Below are 27179 nucleotides of genomic sequence, written 5' to 3' on the forward strand. Positions count from 1 at the left end.
TGATCCACTTCTCTTTCTCTTTTGTTGATCTTCTTTTTTTTTTCTTGTACTCTTTTTAATTCCCATATCAAAATCAATTTCTATTCATGGAAACCATATTATGCGATCTTCATGGGATTCAGATATTTCCATATCAAAATTTGCCTCCATCAAATTTGGGCATTATTCTAACAGCTGAAGCAGAAAGGAAAGAAAATAAATGGGTAAAAAAAAAGGAAAAGAGAGTTGAAAACACGAAAGAGAGAGAAATAAAAGGAGAGAAAAAAAATTAAAAAGGAAAGATCTTTACAGGATCTGGACATTAATCCTTCAGCAGCTCAGAGGGAAAGAAAGAAAAGAAATAAGGTAAAAAAAAGAAAAGAGAGAAAAAAGGAAAGAGAGAGAAAAAATGGAGACAGTAAAACTGAAAGAAAAGATAGAGCAGATGATTCTGACCTTAGTAAAACTGAAAAGAAAAGATAGAGCAAATGATTCTGACCTTAGTTTATCAAAAGAAAAATGCAGAAATAAGAGACTTAATATAGAAAAGAAAATGCGATGCTGTTTGTTTAGTGGGAACTGAAAAGAAAATAAGAGAAATAGAAAGGAAGAGAGGGGAAAAAAGAAAGAGAAGAAGAAGTTGCAGAGAATAAGAGAGAGGGTAAAAGATGTGGGTGATTTGGAAGAGAGAGAAAAAGTAGAAAAAAATTTCATTTTAAAAAATTCAAGTGTTAATTACATGGCATTTTATTGTTACAAAAACCAGGTGATAAATTGAAATTGGATCAAAGGGCATTTTATGGTTAAAAAACATAAAATTGAGTATTTTTAAGTGATAAATTGAAGTTAGCACTCCATTAAGTGATTACTTCTATATATCAACGCCTTTTAGTGAAAATAAACCTTAATTTATCAAATAATAATTCAGCAATCCAAACCCGTATAGGAAACAAGATCCAATTCAACATCATCATCTCTCCACTTCCCACTTTTCATATACCCAATTATAATGTTACTGACTATTGCTTTAATTCTTTTGTGGGTTCTTGAAAGTCAAATTTTGAGAGTTGCAAAGGGGACCGATTTGTAACCAGTTTCAGCTCCCTGTCCTCATTCTCATTCTATCCATAACCTAGACTCGCTGTTTGATCATCTTGTGATGTTACCTTGCTTTCTTATGATCTACAAATTGTAAAGATATATGGAAATTGGACAGTCAAGGGGTGCAGATTTGTGGTAGTGATGGTGGTGGCCAGTAAATAAGCTGTTGATGAAGGCCAGTGAGGAGGTAAAACTTGCCGGAGGGAGAAAGAGATCGGAGCTGGAAGGGAAAAGGATAGATAAAACTAGAACGAAAAAGGAAACAACAGAGAAGAAAGGAAGAGAGAGAAAACTAAGGTGACTTGGAGGAAGGAGAAAAGCTTTTTTAATTAGTGGAAATTTGATTCAAATAAAAAAAAAAATCCGTCACGTGACTTTTGAGTGATGTGAATCATTTAAAATGGGCGAAGGTCTTTTTTTACCGTTATAAAATTAAAGTTGATGTATTTTTAAATTATAAACTGAAGTTTAAACAGTTAAGTGCATATTCTCTAAGTTGGAATGCCACTAGTGAAATTAACCCATCTTTTACTAGTATACCTACAAAGTGAAAGACGGTTTAAAACTATCAAGCCTATAAAACTACCTTGAATTATTCCACTTATTAGTAAAATTACTCTAAATTGACTTTTATATCTTCCACACCTCTATTTTAAAATTCAGAAATGATTAATAGCTCAAATTGTCTCATGTAGGGAGGATTAAAAAAAGATTTATGCTTCACATTTCCACAAGATGAAGCCATGTATGTATCCTTTCTTACAGTATGTTGTACATATTAATTGAAAAGTATCCTGGACATGTATGTTAATGGAGAGTGGAGAGTTTCTCTTCTCTCTTTTAACCAAATATTTATCAATTCATTAATTTTATTGTTATGGTTAAATTATGTAACAATATTTTGTGTTCAATAAAATTTAAAAAATTAATGTAAGTGGTGATATGAGAAATTAATCAATATTATATCTCTTACTAAAAATTTAAGTAAATATCAAATTTTATAATATTAATTTTTATTAGTTAAATTTCTATCATTTTGAGATTAAAAATAGTGATTAAAAATATATATAGATAGACACAAATAAATGTAAATTAACTTAGGATATCATAATTGCAATTTATTTAAGTCATTTTAGTCGGATTCTGTAGAGACGAAGGAGATGATGTTGGGCAAGTATTGGATTCTAATAGAATGTCTAAAAAAGCTAAACCATTCTATGGAGACACTCAAAGAGATCTTGAAATGGAACAAGAAGAGCTCGTCAATAATGATGAGGAGATAACAGCTAAAATTGAACAACGACAACCCTTTCCTCTTACTCTAGTACCAAGTTATCACTCTCCTAAGAATATTCTTGAGATACGATTCTAAACTCTTCTCTTGATAATGATGATTCTATTGTTGGACATAAGTTCTCTTTTAGACAGAACCGTGGGAAACCACCAAACAAATATTCACCAGATCATAAGGAAAGAAAGACAAAGTACCCACTTGCTCATCCTACAAAAGCTATCATACACAAGCTATCGTCTGAGAATCTTCTCCGTATAATTTAAGAGGCTTTAATAGACCCAAAATGGACTCTAGCAATAAAAGAAGAAATGGTAGCCCTTGAAAAGAATAATGCATGGATACTAGAACCATTACCTGAAAGGAAAAAAAAAAAAAATTAATTGGATGGAGGTGGGTGTTCACTATCAAATACAATGCAAATGGTGATAGAAATATACTATTAACCGTGCAAATGTAATAGTATGTTTTTTGGTGTTATTTTTTTGAAGAATTATTTTTATGTATTTAATTGGAAATTTACATTAACTGAATAAATTTTTCAGCATATTTTATAATAATGGTGTTAGTACATTTTGTATGTATTTAACTGGACCAAGTAGAAAATGGTTGTTTTATACTGACTATTAAAACATATTCTCTAGAACATTAAAAATAAAATTTATGTTATTAATCTTGATTTAATTAATATGAGCGAATATACATTGTTTTGTACTTTAATTCATTAAAGAGTAAGTTTCATTTATCGCGACAATAATTCTTGGTGAATTGGCAAAAGCAACTTGTATTTGTGAAATATCAATTAATAGTAGAATCCATGTATCGGTTTAAAGATTAAAAAGGATACACTTTAAGTAAACTTATAAGGTCTCATTGTGTAACCTTGCAGGTAGATTTTTAATTTGACGCATGAAATAAGTTAAGCGATAATCTTAAAGATTAAAATGTTATTTAAATAAATTGTCAGTGATTTATTTTATTTGACAAGCATATGTAATCTTTACATGGGAAATATAAATTGTTATGTTATGGAAAGTTAAATTAATAAGGAGTTCAATTGAAATTTTTAATGGAATAATTTATAATTAATTATAATAAGAATATACGGGTCCTGTATGGATTCTTACTATAGTTTGTAGCCTTATTAATTTATTTCCACAGTCCCTGTTGTAGCCTTAATTATTTGGATCGTACGTGGATTATTAAAACAACCCGAATTTTTATTTTCAAAATTTTTCATGTAAAATTTTTAATAAACTAACACCCTACGAATTTATTTAACCATCTAAATGCAAATATATAATTTAAATAGGTGAATCAACCCTACATTATTGAAAACCCGAATGAAATCCAATTGGAAATCGAAAACCATACCAAAATCATGAGTTGGATCGAACCAAACCCGAATCAAATCAAACCAAGACCTAGAAACCAAAATATTCTAGAAACCCCCCTATCCCTTCAGCGCCGACTCATCCTTCCCCCCTCTCCTCCTCTCATTTTTCCCGACCACTAGGATCAGCGCCTCCTCGTTGCAGCAGCTCCGACGTCTCCTTCCCTCTCTCCGTTCGATTCTAGCAAAAGCAACAGTCGCAGGAAGAGTTGTGACCTTGCCTCAATCGGGACCGCATCGCAGTCTCCTCCTTGGCTTTCTGGCGACACGAGGCGGTCTCAACGATGGCATAGCTCTGACCCTCTCTCCCTCCGTTCCGGCTGGCGCAGCAAACCAAGGAGCTGCGATTGCGACTCGCAACACCTGCGTTCCTCCTCGATTTTTCGGTGCCGGACTACACTCTCTCCTCGCCTCCAAAGTGCCTCCGGCCATCTTTCCACCCGTTTCCGGTCAAATGAGTGGCGGCTGTTGAAGTGCTGGCATTTTGTTTCATCAAATATTTTCTGTTTTATCAGTTTTCAATAACACTGCTGGAGTTCCTAATTTTTTCCAGCAGTTTAGAATCTCAGTTTATTATTTTGTGTTATTTGGATTCCATTATTTGAGGAGAATCTGTTATTTCAACTTGTATAAATTCTCAATTACATTGAAGTAAAATATATCTTCTTCCTCTCATATTTTTTAATCTTTTAAATTTGTTTCTGCTGAAACTCTCATTAATTTAACAGTTACATTGTTTCAACAGTGGTATCAGAGCCACATGGTCTACATTGTTTCAACAGTGGTATCAGAGCCACATGGTCTTTCGGGACCTGCCTTTTAAACATTTAAACCTTTTAAACCAATTTTTTAAACCATCTCTCAATCCCTCTTCTCTCAACCTTTTAAAACCAAAACCAGCCACACAAAAATATGGCCTCCAGTAGCCTTTCTATTAACCCTCTTGAAATTTTCACAGGTGAAAACTACCAAATTTGGTCAGTAAAGATGCAATGGTATTTGGAAGCCTTTGATCTTTGGGAAATCGTTACTGAAGACAAACCAATTCCTCCTTTACCTAAAGATCCAACTCTAACTCAAATTAAGTACAATTCAGATGAAAAAGCCAAGCGATCGAAGGCGAAAACACTTATCCAAAATTCTGTTGGTGAAGCTGTTTTTTTACAGAATTATGGCTTGTAAAACTGCAAAAGAAGCTTGGGATAGACTGAAAAAAGAATATCAAGGCAGCGATAGAACAAAACAAATGCAAGTTTTGAATTTAAAGAAGAGTTTCGAGGCCTTAACCATGCAAGAAGATGAAACTCTTGGCAAGTATACTAATAGAATTTCTTTGATTGTCAACAATATTAGGCTACTTGGTGAAGATTTCCCCGACAGTCGAATTGTCGAAAAGGTACTTGTGACCCTTCCTGAGAGGTTTGAGTCAAAAATCTCTTCTCTAGAAGAGTCCAAGGATCTTAATAACATTTTATTGGCTGAATTGATGAGTGCTCTTCAAGCACAGGAGCAGCGAAGACTTTTAAGGCAAGACAACACCATAGAAGGGGCATTTTCTATGCATAAACAGCATGCTGAAAAAAGCAAGAAGAGGTCTAACCAAAAGAACAAAGGCAATAAAGAAGGGTCCAAACAGGAAAAATATCAACCTTGTTCTCATTGTAAAAAAACTACTCATCTTGAAAAATTCTGTTGGTGGAGACCAGATGCAGTATGTGGCAAATGCAAACAACTTGGACATGTTGCCAAGGTCTACAAATCAAAGCAAGATGTTCAAACCCAACAAGCACAAGTGGCGGATGATGTAGATGTGCAGGAGGAGCAAGCTTTTATGGCTTTCTGTCTTTCCAACGATGAACCGGAGGTACATGAAGAGCGAACTGTTGTTGCTTTTTGTTTTTCTATTGATGGTGCAGGTGATTTGTGGCTTATTGATAGTGGGTGCACTCATCATATGTGCAAAGATGATTCTGTATTCAGCACTCTTGATGAAACTTATAAATCTAAAGTGAAGGTGGGTAACGGCCAATATATTAAAGTTGAAGGCAGTGGTTCAGTTACTATCCAAACTCAATCAGGTATAAAAACAATTTCTGATGTTTTATATATACCTAAAATCAGCCAAAATCTCTTGAGTATTGGACAGATGCTGGAAAAAGATTATGCTTTTGAATTTAGAAAGCGGAAGTGAACAGTTTTTAATTCTGCAGGAGAAAAAATGTTCTCTGTAACAATGAAAAACATGAGTTTCTTTATCAATTGGGAGGAAACTGATGAGCATGCATTTACTGGCACCACCTTGAGTAAATCAGACTTGTGGCACAAAAGTTTGGGCATTTCAATTAGAGAAGTTTGTTGGAGATGAAACAAAAAGATTCAATCATAGACATGCCTACAATTAATCTCGTCGATCAAATTTGTGAGACATGCCAATTTGGAAAACAAGCGAGGATGCCGTTTCCAAAAAAACAAGCTTTAAGAGCCACTCAAAAACTTCATCTCATTCACACTGATGTGTGCGGACCCATGAAAATTGCTTCCCTCAGTGGTAACAATTACTTTATTCTTTTTATTGATGATTATACCAGGATGTGTTGGGTATATTTTATCAAATTTAAGAGTGAAGTTTTTACTGTTTTTAAAGAGTTTAAAGCTCTTGTGGAAAATCAATGTAATCTCACAATTAAAATCTTGAGATCTGATAATGGGGCTGAATACAATTCAAGCCAATTTATTGATTTTTTGCAAAGCAGCTGGTATTGAACATCAATTCACTGTTCCATACACACCTTAGCAGAACGGTGTCTCTGAAAGGAAGAACAGGACTGTGATGGAGATGGCTAGATGTCTTTTAATGGAGAAAGAAATGCCAATGAAGTTTTGGGCAGAGGCTGTTAACACCTCGGTTTATTTGCTCAACTGACTTCCTACAAGAGCATTAGTGAACTTGACACCATATGAAGCTTGGTTTGGAGTTAAACCTTCTGTTGGCCATATTCGCATATTTGGCGGCATTTGTTTTTATCAAGTGCCAAAGACTAAAAGGAGCAAGCTGGATGGTAAAGCTCAAAAGGGTATTTTCATTGGTTATGGGACATCAACAAAAGGTTATTGAATTTTCTGTCTGCAAACAGAAAAAATTATTGTATCTAGGGATGTGAAATTTGATGAAGCAGCATTTTTTGATTGGAAAAATCTAAACCCATTACACCATGATTTTTCCTTGAAAAATTCCTTAGATAAAAAGTCCCATAATGATGATTTTACTGCTGATTTTTTTTTCTAATGATCTTGTGGATGATGTTCCTGTAAGAGGTGTTAGGTCCTTAGAAGACATTTATCAAAAATGTAATACAACAGCTCTCATTGAACCTAATAGCTATGAAGAAGCTCATGAGTCTCAAGCATGGAGGAGTGCAATGGAAGAAGAGCTTCGGATGATTAACAAAAATGAAACATGGCAATTGATGGAAAGACCAAAAGATCGCAAAGTTATTGGAGTCAAATGGGTTTTTAAGATAAAACTCAATCCTGATGGTTCAATATGTAAACATAAAGCCAGATTGGTGGTGAAGGGTTATGCCCAACAATATGGTGTGGACTACCAGGAAACATTTGCTCCAGTGGCAAGGTATAACACAATCAGACTCCTTATTGCTCTTGCGGCACATAATTCATGGCAGATACATCAACTTGATGTTAAATCTGCTTTCTTGAATGGATTTCTTGCTGAAGAAATTTTCATAGAACAACCTGATGGGTATTTAGTACTTGGTAAAGAAGGTCATGTTTATCTTTTAAAGAAGGCTTTATATGGCCTCAAACAAGCCCATCAGGCTTGGTACGACAGGATAGACAGTCATCTCCTCCAACTTGATTTTTACAGAAGTCAAAGTGAAGCAACCTTGTATGTGAAAACATGTGGTGGTCATTCTTTAATTGTTTCAATTTATGTCGACGACATGCTTATAACAGGAAGTCAATTTGAACTAATTCAACAGTTCAAAGATGAAATGAAACGTTGTTTTGAGATGACTGATCTTGGCATCATGAAGTACTTTCTCGGTATGGAAGTGACACAGTCCAGTTGTGGTTTTTTCATATGTCAACAAAAATTTGCTTCTGATGTACTAAAAAGGTTCAAGATGGAGGAGTGTAATCCCGTTGGAACACCTATGGCAACTAATTTGAAACTTAGCAAAGATGATGGTGCTAATAAAGTGGATGGAAGCATGTACAGAAGCTTGGTGGGTAGTCTTTTGTATCTTACAGCAAGCAGACCTGATATATTGTTTGCTGTGAATGTGCTTTCTAGATTCATGAACTCCCCTAAAGAAACCCATTTCTCAGCTGCTAAAAGGGTGTTGAGGTACATTAAAGGTACTGTTAATCTTGGCATTTTTTTTCTTTAAGTCTGCTAATGAAAGTTTGAAGTTGATCGGTTATTCCAATAGCGATTGAGGAGGTTGTGTTGATGATTCGAGAAGTACCTCAGGGTATCTATTTTCTTTAAGGTCTGGGTATTTCACTTGGAGTTTAAGAAAACAAGAAACTATAGCTCAATCGACGGCAGAAGCAGAGTACGTTGCTGCTGCCTCTGCTGTAAATCATGCAATCTGGTTAAGAAAGTTGCTGAAAGATTTGGGGTATGAACAAGCTGAAGCAACCAGAATTATGTGTGATAATATCTCTGCTGTTTCGATGGCAAAGAATTCTGTTTTTCATGGGCGAACCAAGCACATCAAGATTAAGTTTCATTTTATTAGAGAAGTTCAACAATCTAATGAAGTGGTACTTGTTACCTGCTCATCTGAAGAACAATTATCTAACATTTTCACAGAATCCTTACCAAAAGAAAGATTTGAAGCTCTAAGGAAAAATATTGGTGTTTGTCATCAAAATGCCACGGAGAAGTGTTGAAGTGCTGGCATTTTGTTTCATCAAATATTTTCTGTTTTATCAGTTTTCAATAACACTGCTGGAGTACCTAATTTTCAGCCTTAGAATCTCAGTTTATTATTTTGTGTTATTTGGATTCCATTATTTGAGGAGAATCTGTTATTTCAACTTGTATAAATTCTCAATTACATTGAAGTAAAATATATATTCTTCCTCTCATATTTTTTAATCTTTTAAATTTGTTTCTGCTGAAACTCTCATTAGTTTAGCAGATACATTGTTTCAACAGCGGCAGCGACAATATTGGTGCCTTATTGCTGCTGCCGGTCATTTTTAACCGGAAAATTTCAATTTTCAACCTGTTTGTGCTAATGGGTAAGTTATATTTTGACTCTTTTAGGTGGAATTCACAAGTTTTGATTTTAGTTGAAAGGATTGTAGTATAGATTGAATTAATGTGTAGATTAAATTCCTAGCTTTGGATTCTGCAGCTGAATTTAGAGAATTTCGTCAAAATTATTATTATTATTATTAGGAATTATGAATTGAGTTTTAGATAAGTTAAGTAGGATATATATATTGATTACGTTAAATATGTGACGGAACCTTAATTTTTTTACTATCTAGTAAGTTCATAAAAATTGAATTTTCTTTCTTTTAAAAAAGTTAATATAATAATTGGTTCATTAAGTTAGTTTAGTTTGAGTTAATAACTGATGTTGTATCATATGCTTGATTGGTTGTGTGTTCACTTTAATATTTTATGATGCATTTCACGTGAATGCTTGTGTTATACATTATTTATTATTAATCACTAAGTTGCAAAATTCAATCTTCTTTTATTTAACTTGTCAAGAAGTAGAAGCCCATCGATCCGACTGAAGATCTGCAATCTTCTCCACAGGGCTATAAAAGTAAACTCCTAATTTCTGTAATTAGGTAAATTATGTATTGTTATATGTAAAACTTCACTACTCTTATCTATTGTTCAACTCTGTAGTTGTAAGATTTATGTACCTCTAATCTTGTATTTAAATACTAACCTATGAATGTCTTTATTATTTTTCTAAATTCATAGGAATCAGTAGCTCATAATATGAATGAGATGCATTACTAACAAACTCGAATTATGTTTTATTTGAGATATTTGAGATTGGGCCAGGATCGTGTGATTATTGGATATATATTTATATATGAATTAACATGGGCTTATTGCTTCTAGGATTTTGCGTGGCGTGTATGGGTTTGGTAGTTTAGACTTACTACGGGCCTCGGGGCCTTAAGCGTACCTGGGTCCTAGTGCCAATCCGGCCTATAATTTCGGGTCGTGACAGTTATGTATTTTAAATAATTAATTTTTAATTAAAATTTTTATTTATTAATTTTTTAATTAAAAAATGGATAATCTATTTTATTTAAAATATTAACCGCGAGTAACAAAACAATTAATCTTAACGTTCGCTTCCCATGCGAATAAGAGAGATGTTCGTTTTTTGAATACGCGTTGTTTTGAAGATAGAAGCATATTCAGGAAATGAACATACTGTGTTTTTTTCTACCCACCCAGAAAAATAAGATTTATAGAGTCAATTAAGATCATAAAGCAGAAGACTGTAGAGTGACTTGAAGAATTCTTGAAAAAATTCTGGTGAGCGATTATGCGCTACAACAGGTTATTCTTGTGTGATTTGCATGGTTAGTTTGCTTTCATGCTTGTTTCGATCTTGAGTTATTTTCGCTGCTTAATTCCTGACTCCTATCAAATGAATCGATAAATCACTTCAAAGCAAGACTTGTAGCGCAGGGTTATACTCAATCATATGGCATTGACTATCAAGAGACTTTCCACTAGTAGCAAAATTAAATACAGTATTGTTATCTCTTGCTGCAAACTTAGACTGGCCATTACATCAGTTTGATGTAAAAAAATGCATTCTCGAACAAGAAGTTAATTTACATGGATGTTCCATCGGGTTTCACAACTTCTCAAAATGAATTTGTATGCAAATTATAGAAAGCACTATATGGGTTGAAACAATCACTGAAAGCATGGTTTGGACGATTCAGCATGGCTATGAGGAAACATGGATATAAATAAAGCAACTCAGACCACACATTGTTCTTGAAACATCAAAAAGGATTGGTAACAACTCTAATAATTTATGTTGGTGATATGATAATCACAGGAAATAATAAAGACGAAACCTCAAACCTGTAAGAGCTGTAAGAATTAATCTCAAATAATTCAATAATAACCTAGATCGTGCAAACCACTAGATTCAACAAAATAGATTGAATAAGAAAAGGTTGCGTACCTGACATCGTTGTTCGTCGATCTTGATGTATAAAATTAGGTTTGCAGCCTTCCAGAGAATTGAAGAATCGATTTAGCGGAAGCAATACGAAAGGAACGTAAAACTGAATCGTATTCAACTCCTCTGGGGACCACGACCTTTATATACCTGTAGGGTTAGTACAATTCCTATTTCGGTCCTTTAACGAAATAGGAATTATATAATGGTCTCTACACTTAATATCTATAATTAGTTGATACCTCAATAGTCAATTATTCACAATCAAGACCACATTTGAAATTGACTTTACAATTGGACTGCTGTACATATTTAATTTTACATATTAAGCCCACAATAGAAAATTAAATCCAACAATCTCCCACTTGGGCGAACATATGTTAAATAAAATACATACACCAAAATGAGCTCAACAAACGCAGTCATACAAGGTATCCAAAAACAATCTCGTCCATTAGTTATATTGATAAAGAGCTGAAGAAACATTCGCCATAGATCTCATGACTAAGTTCATCATCAACTACATTACCAATACCCCTAAATGACATAGATTCATTATAGAAGTGTAGCATGAAAACTACATGTAATGTGATCATCATGTCTGTTTCCAACTGGTCACCAACAAAAGTGAGATCAAGCAAAACAATAATAGTAATACAGAGTGTAACCATCAACCAAAATGAGTACTCAACAAAATTTCATAATAAAACATATCCAAAACAAAATAGAGCATTCAAAAACATAATGTATACATAAAGAGCAAACTCCCACTAAAACTAGACAGTCTCAAACAAAACGATACCCATATGAGCGGTGTGCTCATGGAAAACTTTCGGTATCACTGCCTTTGTAAGCGGATCTGCAATCATAGAGTTTGTTCCAATATGCTCTAAGGATATCTGTCCACTCTGTACCCTCTCCTTCACAGCCAAGAACTTAATCTCAATGTGTTTTGATCGAGAAGAGCTCCTGTTGTTGTTGGAGAATAAAACGGCTGACCTGCTGTCACAATACAACTTCAGTGGTCTTTCTATTCCACCTACTACACGCAGCCCAGTGACAAGGTTTCTCAGCCAAATAGCTTGATTGGATGCCTCATAAGATGCTACAAATTCAGCTTCCATGGTGGAGGTTGCTACTAGAGTTTGTTTCACACTCTTCCAAGAAATAGCACCGCCAGCCAATAGAAAAACGTAGCCAGATGTGGATTTTCTACTGTCTTGGCATCCAGCGAAATCAGAATCAGTATACCCAATGATCTCAAGCTGATCTGATCTCCTATATGTGAGCATATGTCCCTTAGTCCTCTGAAGATATCTCATGACTCTTTTGGCTGCTTTCCAATGATCCATTCCTGGATTGCTGAGATATCTACCTAACATGCCAACTATAAAATAAATGTCTGGACGAGTACAAACTTGAACATACATAAGACTTCCTACAGCTGACGCATAAGGAACCTTTTGCATTTCCTGAATTTCAAGTTCACTCTTTGGACATTGTTGATTACTAAATTTATCACCTTTTGCAATAGGGGTATCCAATGGTCTAGAATTCTGCATACCAAATCTCTTGAGCACTTTATCAATATAGCTCTTTTGTGATAATCCAAGAATACCTCGAGAACGGTCTCGATGTATCTGAATCCCTAAAACAAAAGAAGCTTCACCTAAATCTTTCATCTCAAAATGCTTTGAAAGAAAAACTTTGGTTTCATGCAACAAGACTTTACAATTAGTAGCAAGAAGTATGTCATCCACATATAAGACCAAAAAGATAAACCTACTCCCACTGAACTTATGGTACACACAATTTTCAACAGTATTTGCCTCAAAGCCAAACGAGACAATTACTTGGTTGAATTTAAAGTACCATTGACGAGAAGCTTGCTTGAGTCCATAAATGGATTTCTTTAATTTGCATACCAGATGTTTTGGATCTCCAATTATAAAACTTTCTGGTTGCACCATATATATTGTTTCATCAATGTCGCCATTGAGAAACGCAGTCTTAACATCCATTTGATGAAGCTCAAGATCAAGATTTGCAACTAAGGCCATGATTGTCCTAAAAGAATCCTTCGAAGAAACTGGAGAGAAGGTTTCTTTATAGTCAATCCCTTCCTTTTGAGTAAAGCCTTTTGCTACAAGACGTGCTTTATATCTCTCCACATTACCTTGAGAATCCCTTTTGGTTTTAAATATCCATTTGCAACCAATGGGTTTCTTTCCTTCAGGTAATTGAACAAGATCCCAAACTTGATTGTCTTGCATAGACTTATACTCTTCGTTCATTGCCTCAATCCACTTATGAGAGTCAGAACTCTGCATGGCATGATAGAAACTAACTGGATCATCATCTATCATGTCTACAGTATCCTCATGTTCCTGAAGAAACACTATATAATCATCTGGAATAGCACTTCTTCTCTCCCTAGTAGATCTCCTCAAAGGCATTTGAACAGGCTCTAATTCTTGAGGTTGTTGAATTTGTTCTTGAGGAAGAATAGCATTGTCTTGAATTGGATCTTGAATAGTTACAGGAGCAACTGGAGTCTGTACGCTATCAGAAACAACAAAAGGAATGAGAACCGAATCATCCTTACTTGGTTCCTCTTCAAAGACAATGTTTCTTTCTTTATTTCTCCCTCCAAAATCAACATCCTCAAAAAATGTTGCAATTCTCGTTTCAAAAAAAGTTCTGGAAGTAGGATTATAAAACTTGTAACCCCTAGACCGCTCAGAATATCCAACAAAGTAGCTGCTGATAGTTTTGGAGTCCAGTTTTGTTTCATTCGGCTTGTAAGGCCTTGCTTCAGCTGGACATCCCCAAACATGAAGATGCTTTAGACTAGGCTTACGTCCAGTCCAAAGTTCATAAGGTGTTTTAGCAACTGCTTTAGATGGAATCCTATTGAGAAGATAAGCTGCTGTCTTTAACGCTTCACCCCACAGAGACTCTGGTAAAGTAGAATGACTAATCATACTCCTTACCATATCCATAAGAGTCCTATTACGTCTCTCAGATACACCATTCATGCTGGGTGTACCAGGCATTGTATATTGAGGGACAATTCCACATTCCTGTAGGAAAAGCGCAAAAGGTCCTGGACGTTGTTCGCCTGAACCGTCATATTTACCATAATATTCACCACCACAGTCAGATCGAACAGATTTAATCTTCTTTCCTAGTTGATTTTCAACTTCGGCTTTATAAGATTTGAACACGTCCAAAGACTCAGATTTTTCATGAATGAGATATAAGTAACCATAACGAGAATAGTCATCAATGAATGATATAAAATATCTTTGGCCATTTCTAGTTGCAATATGGAATGGACCGCAAATATCTGTATGAATCAGTTCTAAAACATTGGATGACCGAATGGCACCTAGTCTCTTTTGTTTAGTCTGTTTTCCTTTAATACACTCAATACAAGAATCCAAACCTGTGTAATCAAGTGTATCTAAGATACCATCAGAAACAAGACGCTCAATTCTCGATTTGGATAAATGACCCAAACGTCTATGCCAAAGTACAGCTGAGTTATCAATATTCAACTTTCTTTTGGTACCTCTTGTAGTAACATGCAGGGATTCATGATAACTAGTATCAATGTCTAACATATATAGATTATCACATTCATTCAAGCAACCAGTACCCAAAACTTTTGAATTCATAGATAAAGTGAATACACTGTCTCCAAAAGAACAATGAAAACCAGATTTGTCCAAAAAGGAAACAGAAATCAAATTCCTTCTAAAAGAGGGAATAACAAAAGTATCTATAAGATCCAAAAAATAGCCAGTACTTAAACATAATCTAAAATGTCCAATTGCCTCTACTTCAACCAGATCGCCATTTCCCACATAGACGTATCTTTCACCGTCAGTTGGCTTTCTGTAGTTGAGGCAGCCCCCTCTTTGCAAGCCAAATAGCAAATTTAGGACAGTCCTTTCTCAAGTGATCCGTCTTTCCACAAAAGAAGCATTTTGGCACATAAGGCTTCTTTTGTACTGGATCTACAGCAGTAGCAGCAGCAGGTTTCTCAATAGCCTTTTCAACAGTCTTTGCAGAAGGCCTCTTTCTTTTCTTGTTCTTGCCCTTCCCAGCTGAAGAAACAAAATGAGCACTCTCTCTTTTGTTAGAATTCATCTTTTCCTCCTCATCAACACAATGAGAAATGAGCTCGTTAAGAGTCCATTTATTCGGCTGACAATTATAGGAAGTCCTAATTTGTCCATACTGAGAAGGAAGAGAATTCATAACCAAATGGACTAAAAGGTCATCTGGTAAAGCCATACCCAGCGCCTTCAGTCTCTTTGCAATCTGAGACATGCTAAGAATATGCTCCCGAACACCACCATTGCCAGCAAACTTCATGGAGGTTAATTTTCCTAAAAGTGTTCCCACTTCGGCTTTGTCATTCTTGACATAAGCCCTCTCCAGCTCGGCAAGATAGTTTTGAGCATTGTTCTTTTCAGCTGAGACAGAGTCTCGAACATGTTCTGGGACTCCTTTCTGCATGATCATTAGACCTAAGCGATTAGAACGCTCCCACTTCTCATACTGAACCCTTTGAACATCAGTGCTCGTATCAGTAAGAGGAGCAGGTTCGTCCATCCTGAATGCAAGATCCAAATCCATACAGCCCAGAAAGATCATAATGTCTGATTTCCAAGACTCAAAATTTGATCCCTCAAGTTTAGGGACACAATCAGGATTAAATGACATGTTAGCTGACATCAGAGAAAATAAACAAATAGATAAGTATAAGCTCACAATCCACAAATGAAACAATTCACATAAGTAAAGATCAAAAAATGGAAATAAGATACAGACACAACATTAATATTCTCATCTTTGGATGTAAAACATTAACTTGCAATTAGTATCTCAATGCAGCAATCAAATATTGATAACATAGTCCTGACAAATAATAAATCTTCCTTTGGGCCGATATATCATTGTCATGGAAAATAATCAAACAATTATCACATATTTATTGCCAAACATGTATTCAAAACTCAGCCAGATAGCAACCTTCCTTTGGGCCGATTAACTATCCGCAACGAATTCTAATACACCTGTCTAATATTCTAAAATAAATCAATTCAAGCAATAGAGGTCACTTTGGTGACTTATTGATCAAATCAATTTATTTTAACAAATATAAAACACAATAGGGACTTAATCACTCCAAAATTTAATCTCAAGTCGACAAATTAATTCATTTAATTGTAATTAAAACAAAACAATTGCAATTAAATGAATTGATTGTCTAAATATTTAATAATCTAAAATTATTTAGCCCAAAAAAAAAATTATAATCTAGTCTTTAAGTCACTAAATTTGAGACTAAATTATAAAATAGGACTAAATATATTTGAATAAATAAAGTTCAGGGTCTAATCGAAAGAAAACAGAAAATTAAAGCCTAATCTGGAGTTACAGAAAATTTAGGGCCTAATCTGAAATTACAGAAAATTTAGGGCCTAATCTGAAATTACAGAAAATTTAGGGGCTAATCTGAAGTTACAGAAAATTAGGGTCTTAATCTGAAGTTACAGAAAATTAAGGGCCTAATACGAAAAAAAACATAAAATTAGGGATCTAATATGAAATTTTCCAGGGACCTAACTGTTATTTTCCATCCCTAACCTAAAAAACAAAACGATAAGGGACGGAAAATAACAGGTTCCAGCCCCTTTCCGCCGCCAACAATGGAGGTTTTTTTTTTTTTTTTTTTTTTTTTTAACAAGATCCAGCCAGCAAAGAAAAAAAAATACCAAACGAACAATTAATCGTTAATGGCGTTAGTTCAAAACCTCTTACCTGTTCTTGGGGAATCCGAAGAACAGTGAGAAAATTTTTTTTATTTTATTTTTTATTAAACAAAACCCTCAATCCGTAAACAGTAGGGTAAACAAATAAAAAATAAAAAATAAAAAACATACGAAAATCAATCTAAAATCTAGCAATTATGCACAAGGCTCTGATACCACTTGTTAAGAATTAATCTCAAATAATTCAATAATAACCTAGATCGTGCAAACCACTAGATTCAACAAAATAGATTGAATAAGAAAAGGTTGCGTACCTGACATCGTTGTTCGTCGATCTTGATGTATAAAATTAGGTTTGCAGCCTTCCAGAGAATTGAAGAATCGATTTAGCGGAAGCAATACGAAAGGAACGTAAAACTGAATCGTATTCAACTCCTCTGGGGACCACGACCTTTATATACCTGTAGGGTTAGTACAATTCCTATTTCGGTCCTTTAACGAAATAGGAATTATATAATGGTCTCTACACTTAATATCTATAATTAGTTGATACCTCAATAGTCAATTATTCACAATCAAGACCACATTTGAAATTGACTTTACAATTGGACTGCTGTACATATTTAATTTTACATATTAAGCCCACAATAGAAAATTAAATCCAACAAGAGCATCTAGCAACTGAATTTGAAATGAAGAACCTAGGAGTACTAAAATACTTCCTAGGGAAGTCAAGGTATATTCTTGTCACAAAGAAAATATGTACTCGATTTACTAGCTTGAGACAGAAATGCTTGAACGTAAGCCTGCAGACACACCTATAGTCCAAAACAATGTTTTGACTAAACAAACAGGTCATACATCAACAAACAAAGAGATACGATCTTGTCTCACACGCAGCCAAATATTGCCTACTTTGTGAGACTAGCAAGTCAGTTCATGCATAACCAGAGTGAGGAACCTGTGAATGATGTTTTTCGAACTGTCAAAATCCTTTCCAGGGAAGGGGATCATGTTTAGGAAGTATAATCATTTAAATATTCAGGTTATTTTGATGTAGAATGGGCTGGGAGCATTTCTGATAGAAAATCTATATCAGGGTATTTCACTTTTATGGGCAACAATCTAATTACTTGAGAAATAAGAAGCAAAATGTAGTTGCTTTATGTATTGTTGACGCCGAATTTAGGGGCGTGTGAACTGATTTGGCTAAAAGAGTTAATGGAGGAGATTGATTATCCTTTTGATGAAGAAATAAAACTGTTTTGCAACAATAAAGCGGCCCTTCAACATCATAGGACAAAACATGTGGAAGTGGATCGACATTTTATCAAGGAAAAACTTGAGAATAAAATAATCCAATTCATACAATATCCATAATACTAGAAGGAAGAATATTCCAAATACGGAAGCTAGCATATGAACAAGCTACTTAAGTAAGAGCATGGGCAGACTTTTTGGCTTACCTCCTAATCCATGCCAATGAAATATCAGTATTTGGTTTAAAGAAAGACTTAAGAGTCTTGATGTTGATATTGCATTTAGTGTATACCCAATTGCAGGTGCCTTCCATAATGAAACTATAGATGGAGCGAACCAAATTTATCATTATACATAGAAATTTTGTCTCTAAAATTTTAAATACAAGAACAGATGACAAATATATATTATTATAATTTGACCAAACAATATATTTTTACAATCCCTAATAAGAGAATTTCTTTAAATTTTAACTTGAGGACCTGATTAGTTTGTTCTCAAACAGTCTACTTCAATTGAAGATTTGTAGATTCAAAAGAGATTTGATACTTTCATACCAAGATTCAAAAAAGATTTTCGAAAGAGATTCGAAGGAAAGGATAAGGTAGGCAGTGAAGAATTTCTCTTGACTTTTCAATATTGAACCCATGACTTTTTATTTTTATCGATATTAAACTTACTCTTACGCATCACATTATTTTTGAATCCACTTTTTACCAGTAATAACTTGGATTTGCCCCTTAATTTTAATCGATTTAGGACTTAATTTTTAGCCAAAATAAAAGTTAAAACAACAAATAAAAAGTTTAAAAGCTCAGTAGACAAAACTCGAAAAGTTCGAAGAGTTAAATTTGCCTTTTGGCTTTGTAAAAGATATGTAAATCTTAAGAAATTTGCAGACTACTTAGTTATTCAATTTGTTTTACTTTAATTTACATAATAGAAAAGCCAATTTTATATATTTCACATAGTTGTTGCAATTTTCAGGCTGAATCTCACAAAATTATGTTCTATTCCTATCCTCACAACAAGCTCCAAACTGACTTTCACATGCCTACTTTTACATTAACACCTTGATTAAAATGTAGCACCCAAATCAATAATCAGCTAAAAAAGGCGTCTAATCATTTGTTTTCGTCACTGTATTCTTCTGATTCTTCGGTTTCACCATCATAGTAATAGTAGTCGTCATCGTCATCGTCGTCCTCCTTAGCATCATCTTTGTCATAACCTATCAACTGCTGTTTCCTTAGATGCTCCTGAATTCGATCTCTGATTGCTGTTCCCTGATAGAAATTGTAACCACATATGGTTTCAGCATACACATAATGAAAATTATCTTTTGTACATCTTCCTACAAATCTAATTCATTTCATATTGTTTCTATTTTTGGTATTAGACAACAGAAAACCATTTTTTTGTGGTTCTATCGTAGCAACCTATTTTTATCTTTTAAAAAACCAAATATCAAAAATGAATATCCTTCTTTTTTATAATTGAGGGTGAAAAACCACCAACATGCTAAATGGGCCATTGATATACAGTTTCTTTGCTGAAGCACAAACAGAGAGAGAGAGAGAGAGAGACATCTAACCATTTTATGGCAACGTTCTTCAAACATCTCGAGAAACCCAGCAACCAGACGATCAGCATTTTCCACCCATTCATTTCGATGTACAGTAGCAGTTTTAGCTACTATTTGTATCTATAGTATCAAAGCAGCATACATCTAAATTAAGCAGCAACAAAACATCTAAGGAACAGATACAACTGCCATTTTGTTATATTCCATCAAAGAATAATGTCGTTGCAACCTAAGAAGAGCAACTCAAATGAATTTTTTTTTGTGAAAGCAAATGTAAAATAAAATATACTTTTTTTCTTAAGTTAGCACAATGCAAATGCCAAATTAGCACACTAGCAAAAGATCAGACCACTTTTGGAAAGTAACGTGATATATCAGAAATTGCTTATAGGAGTACATTGCAAGGTTTAAAATTGAATTGAAAGCTTGACCCCCTATACTATGAGGTAAGCACTCAACCACTAATCATAACCATTGGTGTCCTAATGGTGGGTGGATAATTTGATTCCTTTTTATTTCATTAAACCAATGCAAACAATTGTGTTAATTGAGCATAAAGGAATCAACAACTATCTCATCATGTTGTCCATCCTACAAAACCTATGGTAACCAAGATCAAACAAACAACCAAAGGTGTGAGAAAATCATCCCAGAAATGTACAATGTCTATGGTTCAACCAGTTATGACATATAGTGATAAGTGTTTGGCAGTAAACAGACATCGCATTCAAAAGATTATCATAGAAGAATGCGGATGTTAAGATAAGTGTGCAAGCAAAAAAGGTTTTACATGATAAGGAAGAAATGCATTTGTAAAAAGGTTGAAATGGAACCTATTTGACGAAAAGTTGTCTAGAGATAAAGGAAATTGAACAGTCTAAACACGTGCATCACAGAAGGCCAAAGCACCAATATGGAAGGTTGAGCATAATGAAATTATAGGAGATAAGAAAGTAAGTGTAAACCTAGGATGATGTGGGTAGTGAAGAAAGTTCTAATGGCTCTCGATGTTTCTATATAGATGGCTCTAAACTGAATAAAATGGAAAAGATATAGAATTTACCAAAGCTTAGTAAAGTTCAGTTAAGTATTCCGGAAATATGCAAAACCACAACAGTGAACTACTAAAGGGGCCACCATCTCCAGTCTGCATACATGATTTGACATCAGAACTCATATAGGAAACTCTCTGATTAATGGTAAGGCTCTAAAGAAACAACCATTTCGTTGCAAAGTTTCCACTCAAATGCTCAATGCACAACCTGCACAGCTATCCATAACCTAGGTTTGTTTTTAAACAAGCCAAGATTCAAGAGTCGGAGATTTCTCGCTCAATGTTTTTCTTCGTTCTTCCCTGCCTATCTAACTAGGTAAGAGCTTATTGCCACATCAATCAAACAACTAAAACATTAAAATATCCTCCCTGAACTGCCCCAAGTGCAACACTGAATTAATTAGCAGTCAAAATAGCCTGTCACAGAATCTGTAAAATTATTTCATATAGGCAATCTTCTTTGTTTCACTAAATTCAACAATTTATAGATGTCACAAATCACATAATGACGGTAAATATTATAGACTGCATGCAGCTATGGACCCAAGCAAATAAAATTCATTTACAAAGCATTCTGAATTTCATTAAAAAAAATACATTGAATTTTCATGTTTGGATTAACTACAGAATTCATTTGAAATATTTAACTTTACTAGCTTGCACTTTGTATTGATTGACGCTGGTTGGCTTGTACTTCGTTATGTTTAGTGTTTCACATGCAAATTGTATCAATTTTAGCAGGTCCTGATTCAAGCATAACTAATTCTGTTGAATTAAACAAATAAAATTCAGAGTCTTGATTCAAGTATAATCAATTCCATTCAATTGAACATGTAATTCTAAGTGAATTTTTATTTATACCAAATACGACATTGTGGACTTGTAAATGAATTCCATAAATTTTTATGTAAATCATTTAAAGCAAACAAGCTCTTAGGGATTTAGCTCCCTCATTTTCCTGTTTCCCCTTCTTTTATATTTTTTTTTTCTTTTCCTCTCTTTTTTCCTTTTCAGGTTTCAAAAAGAAAGCATTATTTTAACACATCTTACTTCAAAACATTCTTCGGATTTTTATCAAAACAAGATACTAGTTATAAATACTGTTCATCGATATTGTTCAAAGGACTACCAACTACCCAAATTTTGGAAACCCCCTTGTAATTCCACCAAAACAAGTTGTAGATACAAGATACTATTAAGGCACTGTTCATGGGGCTGTGTTGGATCCAATTTTTAATTGGCTGCCCACATGCAAACTACAAATTGTTGTCTCCATATAAGGACAAGTAGTAACAAAATTGAAATCATCCCTTGTTCTTTATAAAAATCACAATTTTCCTAAAACACACATAGGGAAACAGAAAGGCAAATTGACTTCAATTTTTAAGGTTACCATTTCGACACCCTCCTACAAAGAATCCCAGCACTTTCGTGCTGCAAAATTGGCTTTCACAAGTTCACAATTAATTACATAAGATAATTTACATACCTTTTCTCCCACTTTCTCTTGCTGTTTCTTGACTTTTTCATGTAACTTTTTAAGTCCCATGTGTGCTCTCAATCGCTTTTCCTAGTAGCAAGAGAGAACAATTGAAGAAGATCAATTCTCTTGTAGGAACACAATGATCTGAACATGAGAAATGAAAAAAAGATAGGAGCATGCCTTCACATAGCTAACGCCCAGTTCCTTTCTTGAATACCCACGTGCCAAATTGCGCATAACATATTCATTGTAGTCTTTGACAATCCTCATTATAATATCTGAAGTTGAGATCCCATCAGTTCGTTTTGTTTCCTTAAATTTTCCAATAGCCTTCACCTGCACAGATTGTGACCTAAGCAATCATGCTTTGTGATGAAGATATTGGGGTTACTTACAAAACAGTCCACTGCATATGAGAGGTCATTACAGTTGAGGGAAACTGATGGTAGTGCCAATGACAAGAAAATTGGAAAAATGGTGTTTGACAAACGTTGTGATAAATAATAAAACACGTGAAGTGAGAATGGAAATTCAAAAAAATGATAAGAGTGAAAAAAAAAAAAAAACAGTGGATTGGAGCTAGAGAGAGATATAATGGAAAAGCCTTATTTGCACAGACAATTTCACATGGTTAATCAAAATAAATTGCAAAAGAAATGAAGGACTAATCAAGTTAAAGTTGCAACATTGCTGGTCCACCTCATATGTCTTTTTACAGCATGCTGTTGCAATATCCATGGAGATAATTCAACCCCATTTGCATCAACATAATCAAAATAAATTACATATCCACAAAGCATGAGAATTTGCCACATATTTGAGGGGCTATAAATTGCAGCCAAAATTCAATTGGATCAAATTACCAAAACTTTTGGTTAATCATGTCATACTCATAGATAAACAACTATGCAGGATTAAAAAGATGGAGGCTAGAAAGTCAACAATTAATTGGTTCAGAAGCTAGAAATGGGATACCTTATACCCATCACCACTTATGAAAATAAGTTATCAAGCCAATATAGTTTATACAAAAATTAAGGAAAGCCTTCATGAAGCCAAGGTGTGTCGATGTTTGTGAAATGCAAAATTCAGCCATTACTAACTTACAAATTCATAGACATCTTTTCCAGCCCCAGTTGCATCAGCATAACTACAATCATAGGCCATATAGAAACCAGTTAACATATTAAAGAACATATAGAACTTAAATAAAAGTTTTTAAAAAAAAACCACAAGAAAACACACAAGAGAGGGACATACAATTTTAGGACAAATAGAAAATAATTAACACATTATATTAGCATAGGGAACTTAAGTTTACACAAAAAGAATTGCATTGGCAAATTCAAGAGGCAAAAAAGAACATGGATGGCAAGATTTTACATGCATATTAATGAATACAGCATCATGTTAGATTCCACATGAAAGAATCACCCAAATAACTAAGGACAAAATGCAAATAAGAGTAAACATGAACCAATGAAAATATCAAAGAACATAAGGAACTTAAAAATGTTAAAACCTTTTATGCATATACTATTCGAAGAAGATAAAGGATCATTTTTTCACCATAAAAAGGATATGTTGAGCAGGGGAAATGCAAGAATGTCGGAACAAAACCTGGATGACAATATAATGAAAAATATTTAGATTGATGAACCATACGGAAGAGAATCGTGGGCCACGTAGTCTATTTGATGCTTGTCAAGGAACTCTGGTGTAAGCACCCATGGAGCATCAGGGATCACTTCATCAACCCACCTGCAAGAATCACAATATCAAGCATTCTCTCATGCACCCATTTAAAAGATATGGCTACATCTACTGAAGTTGCTAGTCCTAGTATAAAGATATTAAAAGATAAAAATCAACCAACAACAACGGTATCAAGTATGCAGAGAATAGTACCAGTACGAAGCAAGCATGATGATTAAAATATTGAAAATAAGACATCAAATGTGAATTCTCAGGAAATAGCCTGTTGCAACGAACCATAGATTTTGATTTGAATCTAACTACATAGCTAGAATTTTGGCTGGGTTACAATTTACTCCTAAAAATAGAATTCACTAAGCAAAAGTATAAAGAGGATATAGAGCAGTGAGCTATGTTGCACCAGAACAGAAAAATGGAAGTGTGGAAATGCGGAAATGGACACAGGAAAACAGTATTTTTTAAAATATAGGAAATGGGAACAGGGGGAAACACATAAATATGAAAAACATAGGGTTATATTTACAAATATAAAGAAATAAATTATTGTAAACCATAAGATATATTCAGCAACAAGTCAAGTCCAATTAACATCTAATCGTTATCCAAAGGAAAAAAAAAAAAAAAAAAAGTCGTTTACAAGTTCCATACCCATAAAAAAATACATGTTTTGTGAATTCTTTTTTATTTATGTATTTATTTTAATTAAAGAAATGAGTTTCCAACAGTTTCCAGTTTACAGAAACGTATTTCCGAGAGTGGAAACGTGTTTCCAAATTACCTAATTTATGGAAACTGCACTGAAATGTTTCCAAGGAGATTTCAAACCCGTGCAATGAACATTTCTGAATTGCAGAAACCGCAACCAAAGAACGTTTCCGTGCAACATATGCAGTGAGAAATAGGAAGCAATTTCCAAAAAAAAAAAAAAAAAAATGTTGTAAGGCGTACTAGGGATTTTGATTCAGTGTGATGCTACCTTGACCACATAGGCAATCGGTATGACATCTTCGGCATTCTGCTTAAGGAATTCTAGTTGCAAACTTTACAATTACTGTTCTTTTTTCATTGAATATTTAGACCAACATCAGTACCAGACACAGATCAAATACCAGCAGACCTTAGAAAATTCATAGTTCAGGATAGCAAACTCTCTTAACATCAGAAATTCAAAAACTCAAAATCCAAAAAAAAAAAAAAAAAAAAAAAAAAGGGTTTTTATGGCTATTACTGAATTACAAGCTCAAGTTTTCAGTTGGGATCTTGCAAACTCTTCTACTCTAAACAATCAATTCTCACTATAAGAAACCCAAAGGAAGTACAACCATTCATCCCTTCAGTACACAGATCATCTTACTTAACAATTTGGTAACAAAGAGAAGGATTTTTTTTTTTTTTTTTCTGTTAGGATCCACTGAAAGGGCACAGCAACTCAGATGGAGCATACCCATACTATTTGTTTCAAGTCCTGAAAATTTTAACATTTCAACTTCAATTGAATTACTTGATCCTGTTTAACACAATAGCTCATATATGTTCACAGCAAGGATTGTCCAAACTTTTCTTTTTATAAAAGCAAGGGGGAAAATATGAAAACAAACTAAGCATATATATCAAGCACAAACATAACAACCAACCTGCAATGGCGAAGAGACTCGTATCGTTCCTGGTCAGTCATGACAGTTTTTCCCTTATACTTGCGGGTGATTTCATCATTGCAGCATCCAACTAATAGGTAAGTATTTGGAAACCTATAATACCCAAAAATTAATTTTGAAAAACAAATGAAACAATGAGCATTTTGATTCAAATTATCTGAGCAGTAGAAAGAATTCCAAGAGCTCATACGCATAGAATGCTAATTTAACTCTTGTTTGCAAATACCACATTCAAGTTGAACTAAAATTCTCTACTTTAACTGTTGCTGATTCAAGCTTTATGTAATTTAAGCCAGAAATGAATTATTCTACACAGACGATCTTAAAGAATGAAAAATTGCAATGGACGAGATTACAGCTTCTTCGCTTGCTCGAGAGAACGGGCGTGACCAAAGTGGAAGAGATCATAGATGCCGTCTGCGTATACACGAACAGGTCTGTCCTCGGGTGGATCTGCAGTCTTTACCTTCTCTTCCTCCATGTGGACTCGCTTTCTTCTTCTTCTTCTTCTCTCCCGCGAAAGAAAAGTAATTGCGTTGCTTTGAAGAAGAAGACGAACAAATACCCGCTTTGAACTCGGGTAGGTTTCGGGTTTCAACATACCGTGTATTGTTTTGACAGTTGGCCTGGCAGGGACCGCCGCTGCCGACTCTGAACCGGGTTGACCCAAAAATTAAAGCCGGCGTCGGACCGACCGGAACCCAAATCAAAATTCATAGAAACCAGATTGAGGTCTGATTCTCGCTCACAAAAAAAGAAAACAGTAGACCGCAGCATATATGTATGGTCAAATCTCAAATCAAGTGAACCAAAAAATTTGTATTTTGTTCGATGGAATGCTCACCCCTGTAAAGCAGGAATTTTGACGAAAATAATACTCTTGTACAAACTATTATATGTGTAATGTCAAATGAAAATTATTTATAAATTTAATTTTTATCTTGATATTAATAGACAACTTATATCTACACTATATAAATGTGTGAATATAAGAATAATGGAATTTCTAATAATTTCTTTGATGAAATTTAGGATATATTAAAATAATCTTAATCATAGCAAATTAAAAAATTACATTTTATTAGTTGATTGAATATATTTATAAAAATTATTGTTAACTCAATCATGTGTGATCTGATTGTCTTTTCACTTATGTGAGAAGTGAGAGGTATCGGGTTTGAGTTCTCTCGACCACAAGTGTTTTTACCAATTTAGTGAGTTGATGATTCTTTTTTATTGTGTACCCCGAAGTGTTATTTCGGTCTATTAGGCTTCCTAATTAATAAAAAAATATTATGTTAAATAAATAAATAAATACACACACACACACATATATATATATATATAAAAAAGATTAAGTTTTTCAAAATTTTAAGTTTTATCTTTACTAAAATTATTTTTTAATAAATATATATGATAATAAAAATTTTTTTATATTTTATTTATTAAATATTTAATTATTTTAGGATATAGATAAAAAAGAAAGAAAATATATTCTTTTTATTAATATTCTTTTTTTTTATGTTTGTATGATTTGATTGGATATATTTTAAAAAAAAATAAATTTACAAATAGAATATATAATACTTTATTTAGGAGAGACACATAAAAAAGTATGTTATTTTATTAATATTTTTTCTTTATATTTATAAGACTTGATTGGAT

The 27179-nt window shown here is 33.8% G+C and overlaps 1 protein-coding gene across 1 annotated transcript; it reads right to left on the minus strand.

The window, feature by feature from the left end:
• Positions 1 to 18956: 18956 nt before the first annotated feature.
• On the minus strand, positions 18957 to 26030 carry LOC105641345 (choline-phosphate cytidylyltransferase 1-like). The gene is given in 8 exon segments (NM_001319927.1): positions 18957 to 19307; positions 19616 to 19726; positions 22150 to 22230; positions 22324 to 22479; positions 23251 to 23293; positions 23809 to 23904; positions 25494 to 25607; positions 25871 to 26030. Coding segments are annotated over 8 exon segments (888 nt in total). The 5' UTR covers positions 25996 to 26030; the 3' UTR covers positions 18957 to 19145.
• Between the last annotated feature and the right edge of the window lie 1149 nt (positions 26031 to 27179).

This window comes from Jatropha curcas, chromosome 10 (genome assembly GCF_041381405.1).
Source record: "Jatropha curcas cultivar XTBG-Jc1 chromosome 10, XTBG_Jcur_1.0, whole genome shotgun sequence".
In the NCBI taxonomy this organism is placed as follows: Eukaryota; Viridiplantae; Streptophyta; class Magnoliopsida; order Malpighiales; family Euphorbiaceae; genus Jatropha; species Jatropha curcas.